This window comes from Chiloscyllium plagiosum, unplaced genomic scaffold (genome assembly GCF_037043375.1).
Source record: "Chiloscyllium plagiosum isolate Xiang-an unplaced genomic scaffold, Cpla_swu_hap1 HiC_scaffold_45, whole genome shotgun sequence".
NCBI lineage: Eukaryota > Metazoa > Chordata > Chondrichthyes > Orectolobiformes > Hemiscylliidae > Chiloscyllium > Chiloscyllium plagiosum.
The window spans coordinates 103,295,164-103,305,305 of NW_028270183.1; the positions used below are offsets into that span (position 1 = coordinate 103,295,164).

A 10,142-nucleotide genomic window follows, 5' to 3' on the forward strand; every position below is an offset into this window, starting at 1 on the left:
GACAGCATCGTCGATCTTAATGTCATCTGCAAACTTACGAATCCATCATTCCATGCCCTAATCCAGGTCATTTATAAAAATGACAAACAACAGCGGACACAAAAATGAACCCTGTAGTACACCATCAGTTACTGAACTCCAGGATCATCATTTCCCATGAACTGCCACACTCTGTCTTCTTTCAGCGAGCCAATTTCTGATCCAAACCGCTAAACCATCCTCAATCCCATGACTCTGTATTTCATGCAACAGCCGACAGTGCCTTACTGAAAACCATATCCACCACATCAACCACTTTACTCTCATCCACCTGTTTGCTCACCTTCTCAAAGACCTCAATAAGGTTTGTGAGGCACAACCTGCTATTCATAAAATCGTACTCACTATCCCGAATCAACTTCTTCCTTTTTCGATGATCATAAATCCTATCTCTCATAATCTGTTCCAAAAAGTTAGCTGCAAGAAAGCTAAGGATCACTGTTCTATAATTACCAGCATTGTCTCTACTCCCCTTCGCGAAGAAGGGGACAATATTTGCTAAACTCGGGTCTTCTAGCACTAATGACATAAACACTGATGAAATAAAGCTTATAGTCAAACATTCTGCAATCTCCTCCCACGATTCACAGAGAATCCTCGGATACATACTGTGGAAGGCGATTTTCATAAACAATTGAGATGTGCATGACCCTAAAGTCTAAGGGGAATAGAGCCATAGTGGTGGGGTAAAACAGGCTTCTCTATAATAAAGGATAAGACATTTGATACAGATTGATAAGACCACTCACGTTGACTGAGTAGAAAAACAAGTCCTTGATTGATAAGACCACTAACTCTGACAGAGAAGAATAAGTCCTTGACTGATAAGACTACAGGGTAGAAAAACAACTCGGGAGACATCTGCTGCAGACTTTGTGATAAGGGTGCAGAATAAAAAAATACTGACGGTTTAGAATGTGAACCTCGTGACTCTTTAGCGCCAAAGAGGGGAGGGACTTGTGCTGTATATAATGAGAAACGTTGTTAGCCTCGGGGCGCCTTTTTCTGAGAAGGGTACCCAACTCTGCAGACTTGCTAATAGAACTTTGTTTTCCTAAATTTGTCCAGAGCGATGATTGAGAAGCGATTTTCGTTTCTAACAAACTTGGGGGCTCGTCCGATCAACACTCCGGCCGCGGGGGGGGCTGAGGAAGGACATCGGAGAAGGTGCACCCTGCCGAATTCGGCAGTCCATGATTCCTTGCTTGTCGCCCTGCGCGGCTTGAGCGAGTGATATCCGGAAGGCTCAGGAAAACAAAGGAGGGGTGTGGCCGAGGCAGTGGGGACGGTTAACGATCGAGTAATTTCGGTGCACCGAACCCAGGTAAGAACAGACTTGCGGGGACCGTCTTTCCGGAGGACTGGGGACCTGCGGAGTGCCTGTAGATTTTTCTACAGAGACGTGGGACTCAGGAATCTAGAGACCGGGGCTCGTCTGTGAGAGATTTTGCAGAGACCGTGTTTGCGGAGGAACGTGGACCTACGGGGTGCCTGTGATCTGTTTCACAGAGACGTAGGACACAGGAATCCAAAGACCGGGGGTGCCTGCAAAGGGACCTGGGCGATCACGGGACTGATGGTCCGGGAATTGGTTAAATAGTGATAGATTATCACGGGATAATACGGAAAACAGTCCTCAGCAATGGGAAATAAGGGATCCAAGGCGAATAAGGGAAAGGTAGGCTTGAACGTAGACAATGAAAAATACCCCGGGGTACCTGACGATAGTCCGTTAGGAAACATGTTAAATAATTGGGATCAGGGTAGGAGAAAAGGAAAATCTAGAAAAAAGATGGTGAAATACTGTCAGACGTGGTCCCAGAAACCTATTCAGGGAGACTCAGTGTGGTGGCCTAACTTCGGCACTGACGAAGACTGGGTTCGGCAAGCTCTAATTTTATATGTCAATTCAAAACCTAATGTTACTCGGGAGGAAAGTGATTACGCCCTCTGTTGGCTACCGGTCGCAATATCTTGCAAAATGAGGGTAACTAATGAAGACTCGAAAGGGCAGAAAGAATAGGAACCTTTAGATCAGTTACCGCCGCCCTACGTGACCCCGTCTGCCCCACAAAATAATCCTTCGGGTGGCGACGATTCAGGGGAAGGGGAAGAAAACGGGGAGGAACCACCAGGAGCCTCAGGAGTACAGACTAGATCTCAAGCTGAGAAGAGTCACAGACAAAACTCTGTCCCGATTGCAAGGATGAATCCACTCCGGGAAGTGCCCATGGGAGGCGCGGAAGGAGGGACGGGATATGTGAACGTCCCCTTAACGAGTACTGAAGTACGGAATTACAAGAGGGAGATGAAGGGCCTACTGGAGGACCCCATGGGCCTGGCTGAACAATTAGATCAGTTCCTGGGGCCGAATACTTACCCGTGGGATGAGATGTATTCCATCATGGGAACATTGTTCTCTAGCCAGGAGCGACAGATGATACGACAAGCTGCGCTGTTAGTCTGGGAGAGAGAGAGAGGAGCAGGAGGGGAGCAGAAATTTCCCCTTTCCGACCCCGGGTGGGATAAGCAAACGGAAGAAGGACGGCGCAACATGAGGCACATGCGGGAATATTGGATAAAAGGAGTAAGGCAGGCAGCCCCGAAGGGGCACAATTTTACCAAGGCCTTTGGGAATCATCAAAACCCGGAGGAAACCCCTACAGACTTCCTAGACAGGATTAGGAAGAACTTGCAGCAGTTCGCTGGGGTGGACTCTGAGACGGAAGTGGGGCAACAACTCATACGGGTAGAGTTTGTATCAAAAGCCTGGCCGGACATACGAAAGAAGTTAGAGAAAATGGATGATTGGGATAGTAAACCTCTAAGTGAACTACTTCGGGAGGCGCAAAAGGTGTTTGTGAGAAGGGACGATGAGAAGCAAAAGAAGGCGACAAAGATAATGATGTAGACGGTGCAACAAGTGACAGTTGGAAGGAGGGAAAAGGGAGAGCCGTGGCAGGAACAGGAAAGGGGAGAGTCGTGGCAAGAGCAGAGGAAAAGAGGACCGTGGCCGGAACAAAGGAAGGGTGGAGGAACTCGAGGCCGTGACAGGGAAACGAGGAGGATACTCAGATGTTACTACTGTAATGAAGCGGGACATTTTAAGCGAGAGTGCCCCCGTTACAAGCGGGAAGTGCGGTCGTACGCCCTGATGGAGGAAGATTAGGGAGGTCGGGGGTTCCTACCCTTGGGGCAAAAGGACTATCGACAGGAACCCCTGGTAAACTTGAAAGTAGGGCCCCAAGGGTCGGAGATCACATTTATGGTGGACTCGGGAGCTGAAAGATCAAGTATAATCCAAATACCCCCCGGCGCCTGAGCAGGAAGAACAGTTATGGGGGTATCTGGTATTGGAGGAAAGACATTGCAAGTCCCAGTCGTGGAGGACGTGGAAATTGGGTATGAAAACAGAACTACTAGACGAGACCTCCTTCTACTGCCATCGGCGGGGTTTAATTTGTTAGGAAGAGACTTGCAGGTCAAACTAGGGATCGGAACAGTACCAAGTAACGGGGAAATGGTGGTAAGGTTGTTCGCCCTCACCGAAGAAGATGATCAACAAATAGACCCGGGAGTATGGTACCGAGAGGGGAACAGAGGGGTCTAAACATCAAACCTCTCCAAATCACCATGTTACCAGGAAAAAGGCCCGGAAAGAAGGAAACAGTACCCGATTGCTATGGAAGGACGGGAAGGGTTGCAACCTGTGATAGAAAGATTAATCACAGATGGACTACTGGAGGAATGTATGTCCCCCTTCAATACTCCAATACTCCCTGTGAGAAAGCCGGATGGGACATATAGGCTGGTGCAAGACTTGCGGGGGTTGAAAGAAGTAGTCCAGGCTAGATACCCGGTGGTACCCAATCCCTACACGTTAATGAGTAAAATTCCCCCCGAACATGAATGGTTCAGCGTAATAGATCTGAAGGATGCCTTCTGGAGTTGCCCCCTTGACGAAGAAAGTCGGAACGTTTTTGCATTTGAATGAGAGAATCCCTTCACAGGACGAAAGCGACAGTTAAGATGGACAGTCTTGCCGCAGGGATTCACGGAGTCACCCAACTTGTTTGGACAAATACTGGAGCAGATCTTAGGAGGATTTCGATGTAATGCGGAGAATCAATTGCTCCAATATGTCGATGATCTCTTACTCTCAGGACCGAGAGAAGAGGAGGTACGAGCAGACACCGTTGCCCTGCTGAACTTCCTGGGGAAACAGGGCCTACGCGTCTCCAGGACAAAACTCCAGTTTGTGGAGCAAGAAGTAAGATATCTGGGCCATCAGGTCAGTAAGGGGCATCGCCATATCACGCCAGAACGAATATCGGGGATTACGGGTATGCCAATACCCAGGACGAAGAAGGAAATCAGACAATTCCTGGGGCTAGTAGGGTATTGCCGGATATGGATTGAAAGTTACACCACTCTAGTAAAGTTTTTGTACGACACACTGGGACAAGAAGAACAAAAACTGAACTGGTCAGATGAGGAGGGGCAGCGATTTAATATTATTAAAAGTAAACTGATCCGAGCTCCGGTATTGGCTTAACCCACCCTGAAGGAACCGTTCCAGTTATATGTTAACAGCGCCGGCGGAATTGCCCAAGGTGTGCTTACCCAGCTGAGGGCAGGGAAACGTCAGCCGGTTGCATTTTTGTCAAAAATGTTAGACCCTGTGTCACGTGGATGGCCGACCTGTATCCAGGCAGTGGCAGCTACGGCAATATTAGTAGAAGAGGCCCGGAAACTTACCTTTGGAGGAAGAATCACAGTATACTCCCCACATTCGGTTAGTAACATACTGGCTCAAAAGGCTCACCACTGGTTAACAGACTCTCGCATTCTGAAGTATGAGACGATTTTGATGACCGGAGACGATCTCAATTTTGCAAAAGATCTCAGTTGCAACACTGCCCAGTTTCTATACGGACGTCCTGCAGATGGGGAACAGGAGCATGATTGTGTGGAATTTGTAGACTTACAGACCAAAAGCCGAGAGGACCTGCAAGAGGCCCTGCTGGGTGAAGGACAGGAACTGTACATCGACGGGTCCTCCCGGTGCATCAGTCGGGTACGGTACAGTGGCTATGCGGTCGTAGATGGCGCAACGAAACGGACGATCGAGTCCGGACGACTGCCCGGGAAGTGGTCAGCCCAATCCTGTGAGTTGTACGCCCTCCAGAGGGCCCTGAAGTTGTTGGAGGGGAAAGTGGGGACTATATATACTGACTCAAAGTATGCATACGGAATCGTTCATACTTTCGGGAAAATCTGGAAAGAGCGAGGATTGATAACTTCCCGGGGAAAAGAATTAGCTCACGAACAAATGATCAGCCTAACGTTGGAAGCCCTGGCGTTGCCGACAGAACTCGCAGTAGTCCATGTACCCAGTCACCAGAAGTGGTCGACACTGGAAGCGGTGGGAAACCGGCTGGCAGATGAGGAAGCCAAGCGGGCAGCGGTCGAAAAACCTATCCAATTATTAACATTAATACCGTTGAGGGAAGGGCTCGCTAAACAACCCGTCTTCACCCAGGGGGAGATTGATAAAATGGATCAATTGGGTGCCCGGCTAGAAACTAACGGGAAGTGGACCGGTCCTGATGGGAGACAAGTACTGAACAAACAGATCATCCGGAGTATTCTGCACCGATTACACCATCAGACCCACTGGGGGGTGCAAGCCATGTGTGACACGATCCTGAGAGACTATGTATGTAGGGGGATATACACGTTAGCCCAACAAGAAATAGTCGGATGACCCACTTGCCAGCGAATTAACAAGAAAGCCATGCGTTCTATGCCAGCTGGTGGTCAGCCTCTCGCAATTAGGCCATTCCAGAGGATCCAAATTGACTTTACAGACTTACCCCCAGTACAGAAATGGAAGTATCTGCTAGTAATAGTAGACCATTTCACTCACTGGGTAGAGGCTTTCCCAACCGCCAAAGCCGATGCACCAACCGTGGCCCGACTATTGTTAGAGAACATAATCCCGAGATATGGCATGATGGAATCTATAGACTCAGACTGCGGGACACATTTTGTTTCTAGGCTACACCATTTGATCTGTACTGCCCTGGGTATCCAATGGAAATTCCATGCACCCTGGCATCCCCAAAGCTCGGGTCGTGTTGAGAGAATGAATGGCACGCTCAAGACCCAATTGACTAAGCTGATGTTAGAAACTAAGTTACCATGGCCAAAGTGCCTTCCCATTGCCCTATTGAAGATACGTACAGCGCCTCGCCGGGATATCGGGGTCTCCCCCTATGAGATGCTGTTCGGATTACCATATTGGAGTAAGGTTGATGGGTGTCCCACTCTATAAGGGGGAGATGTATTTGTCAGAGACTATTTACTGGCCTTATCCCGTTCTTTTGCAGAACTCCGGAGGAAGGGTCTCCTGGCTCAGACTCCGCCGCTCGACTTCCTCTTGCATAAGGTGGAGCCCGGAGATTGGGTACTTGTAAAGACCTGGAGGGCCGAAAAGCTCCAGCCGCAGTGGGAAGGACCGTTCCTGGTCCTGTTAACAACTGAAGCCGCTGTTCGGACGAAAGAAAAAGGGTGGGCCCACGCATCGAGGATAAAGGGGCCTGTTCCGCCAGAAGGAGAGAGCACTTGGACATGCGGGCCAGGGGACAAGCCATTGGTGGTAAAGCTGAAAAGACAGCGACAATGAACTCTACCTGGACTGTATTGGTGGGGATATTGATCGGTTTACTCCTGTATGTGGGGGAGGGCAAGGGGAGATGTGACAAATGTCGGACTACGGTGAGACTTGGGAGTCAGATCTACTCGGGATCATTTGTGTCTCACTCCCATGTGAACGATCGGTGTTACGATGTGAATGCACGGCAAGAATGTTGGGAGGGTGGAAAACCCTATTATCAAGTGTATAATAAAGGGTACGGTGGCAAAGTCCGTGGATGCCCTAAAAATGACCGCTGGGTGTGTGTTAACAAAGATGGGCAGTGGGGCCTACCCTCCGTGTTGCTCAGAGAGCAGGTTGACAGAGTCAAGGAGACCAGAGTTCAGAACACTGAACGGGAGTTAGAGAAAGAGCACGACCGTCAGAGAATGGTCGTTGTCTCTAAAGTGCCATCTATATATAAAGAGGTAGAAGAGCAGATTGAGCTCCCTGATGTAACACAAAACCTGTTTATTGATCTCACCTCTAGGATTGCCACTGTTTTAAATGTTAGCAATTGCTGGGTTTGTGGGGGGCCACATATGTCAGAACAATGGCCGTGGTCTGGTCAAAGCTTAGACATATGGGAATTGCTTCAATACAATTGGACACATGTCAACGAAAGGAAAAGCCAGGGGTGGAGACTGATAAATAGCCCTGAGGGCCAGTTATGTGTTGAAGGCAAGGGGACCGTGGAGGTAGGAATTAGTCCCTGTCAGAGTGTATTGAATGCCACCACACAAGTATGGTGGCCTGAGAATATTGCTTGGTACATTGCAAACCGAGATCATCAAAATTGCGTTCGGTTACGTACTGATTCCTCCTCTTACGAGCTAAGTGCTGACCCTTCTGATGGCATGAAAAGAGTGTGGAGCGGTGGTTGTCAGGGGAATCAATGCTGGGATAATCCTGTCCAGACTCTGCCACGGGGCCAAGAATCCGAATACTGAAATTGCAGTGGTCCTGGTCCTTATGAGGGCATCCCTGGGGCAAAGGAGCTGTGGGATGAAGTTGTGAGGCTGAGAGGGCCTGCTCCAGATGGCCTATTTTGGATATGCGGTAATCAGGCATATTCCAAACTGCCCATGGGATGGGCTGGAGTATGCTTCCTGGGTCTAATACGACCTGAATTCTTCCTATTACCCCGGGAGGAAGGCGATGATTTGGGAGGCAAACTCTTTGACTCCCTGCGTAGGTCGCCAAGGGATATCCAAGTCGGTGATTGGGGGGATGAGTGGCCACCGGCCCGTATTATTGAATACTACGGACCTGCTACATGGGCACAGACGGATCATGGGGATACCGTACTCCTATCTATATGTTAAATCGAATTATCAGTCTCCAAGCAGTCGTAGAGGTCATTACCAATCAGACCGCCCTGGCCATGGAGTTGCTGGCTAAGCAGCAGAATCAGATGAGGGCTGCTATATACCAAAACCGGCTTGCCTTGGATTATCTGTTGGCCTCGGAAGGGGGCGTGTGCGGGAAGTTTAACCTGACTAACTGCTGTCTGAAAATTGACGATAATGGTAAAGCGGTTTTGAAGATTTCCGATAAAATTCGGAAATTGGCCCATGTGCCGGTACAATCCTGGCGTCCTCTTGGTGGCATCGGATGGTGGGATGGTCTCCTAGGTGGTAGTTGGTGGCGCACGGCGTTACTGGTGGCTGGGGGGGGCGTAATGCTTCTACTCATCTTACCCTGCCTGACCCCCTGTCTTTAATCCAGAAAAATATTTCCCAACTCCAGGCAGTGGCGGTACCCCAACATGGAACGCAGGAACTTAAGGTGCTGTTGCTGCGAAAGACCAAGGATTTCCCGGGCCCTTGATGGGAGGAGGCTTATCTTTGTCATGCACACCTTAAAAAAAAGGGTGGAATTGTGAGAGACGATTTCGGTACAAACAATTGAGATGTGCATGACCCCAAAGTCTAAGGGGAATAGAGCCATAGGGGTAGGGTAAAACATGCTTCTCTATAATAAAGGACGAGACATCTGCTGCTACGGATTGATAAGACCACTCACATAGACAGAGTAGAAAAACAAGTCATTGACTGATAAGACTACAGGGTAGAAAAACAACTCGGGAAACGTCTGCTGCAGACTTTGTGATAAGGGATGGAAAAATACTGACTGTTTAGAATGTGAACCGCATGACTCTTTAGAGCTATAGAGGGGAGGGACTTGTCCTGTATTTAATCAGAAACATTGTTAGCCTCGGGGCGCCTTTTTCTCAGAAGGGTGCCCAACTCTGCAGGCTTGCTAATAAAACTTTGTTTTCCTGAATTTGTCTAGAGCGATTATTGAGAGGCGATGTTCGTTTCTAACACACCCCCATAGCCTCCCTCCCCCATTCCAGTGGACTTACATGCTTCCCGTACGGCTGCCACCATCATTTTTGTCTTCTGTTTCTCTCTTATTACATCCCTCTGAACGTACACCTTCTGTGCTTCCCGTAATAATTCTGCAACATCTTTTTCAGCCCAATCCTCCACTTTCTGTAATTTCTTCTGAATGTCAGGCCATGACTTAGTCACAAAGTGCACCTTAAGCATGCGCTTGCCTATTTCTCCATCGGGGTCTAAACCTGAATACTTTCGCATGGACTCCCGCAAACGGTCTAAAAACTCACTCGGGGATTCATCCTTTTTCTGTCCAACTTTGAATGCTTTCGCTAAATTCCGCTGTTTGGGCACGCAGGTTTGGATCCCCCTGATTATAAGGCTTCTGAAATCTGTCATATTTGCCCGTCCCCCCGCATCGTTATGATCCCACCGTGGGTCCTCTATGGGGTACTTCTGCTCTCCACGCTGAGGGCCGTCCTGATGCTCCCTATCCCAAATGGCCATTGCACTATTCCGGATCATAACAATTTCATCGTAATTAAATAGTATTCTCATCATGGCCTGCAGTTCAGCCCATGTGTATATACTGGGCCCCAGAAATTGGTCCAGTTGTATTCCCACACTGATGGGGTCTCCAGTAGACGGGGTAGTTCGTTACGGAGTTGCCGGATATCCCCAGAATTTAAAGGTTGTACTACGAACCCAGTCCGTTCGTTCCCAAACGGCACCTCTCGTAAGGGGTTCAGCTGTTCAATATTGTCACTCCTCCCAGCTCTCAATTCCTCTTCTCGGCCTTACCGCATCTCGAGTCGGACTGATTTCCTAGTGCCTGGGGTGGGTTCTGCGCCCCCTCCTGTGCCCCCCCCCCCCCCCCCCAGCAGTCCCTGCCTCACTGGTCGTAGCCTGCTGGGGATCGGATTTATCCGTCGCAGGAGGGAGGTCCGCGCTGGACGCCTGGTCGTGCTCCTGGTCGTGCGCCTGGTCGTGCGCGGGTGGTATATACGGGGGCGGGGCAGACGGTGGCAAACCGTCGGTGAGGATGTCCCAAGACTTCTGGGGCT

The 10,142-nt window shown here is 49.4% G+C and overlaps 1 protein-coding gene across 1 annotated transcript; it reads left to right on the top strand.

Moving 5' to 3' along the window:
- The first annotated feature begins 1,303 nt into the window (after window positions 1–1,303).
- Window positions 1,304–7,686, top strand: LOC148136842 (uncharacterized). Its single transcript, XM_087983371.1, has 2 exons — window positions 1,304–1,363; window positions 6,432–7,686. The coding sequence occupies exon 2, from the start codon at window positions 6,673–6,675 to the stop codon at window positions 7,684–7,686; it is 1,014 nt and encodes a 337-aa protein (XP_087839497.1). The 5' UTR covers window positions 1,304–1,363; window positions 6,432–6,672.
- Window positions 7,687–10,142: the final 2,456 nt, after the last annotated feature.

Coding starts and splice junctions, on each gene's coding strand:
- LOC148136842 (XM_087983371.1), top strand. CDS start 6,673: ATGCGGGCCAGGGGACAAGCCATTGGTGGTAAAGCTGAAAAGACAGCG.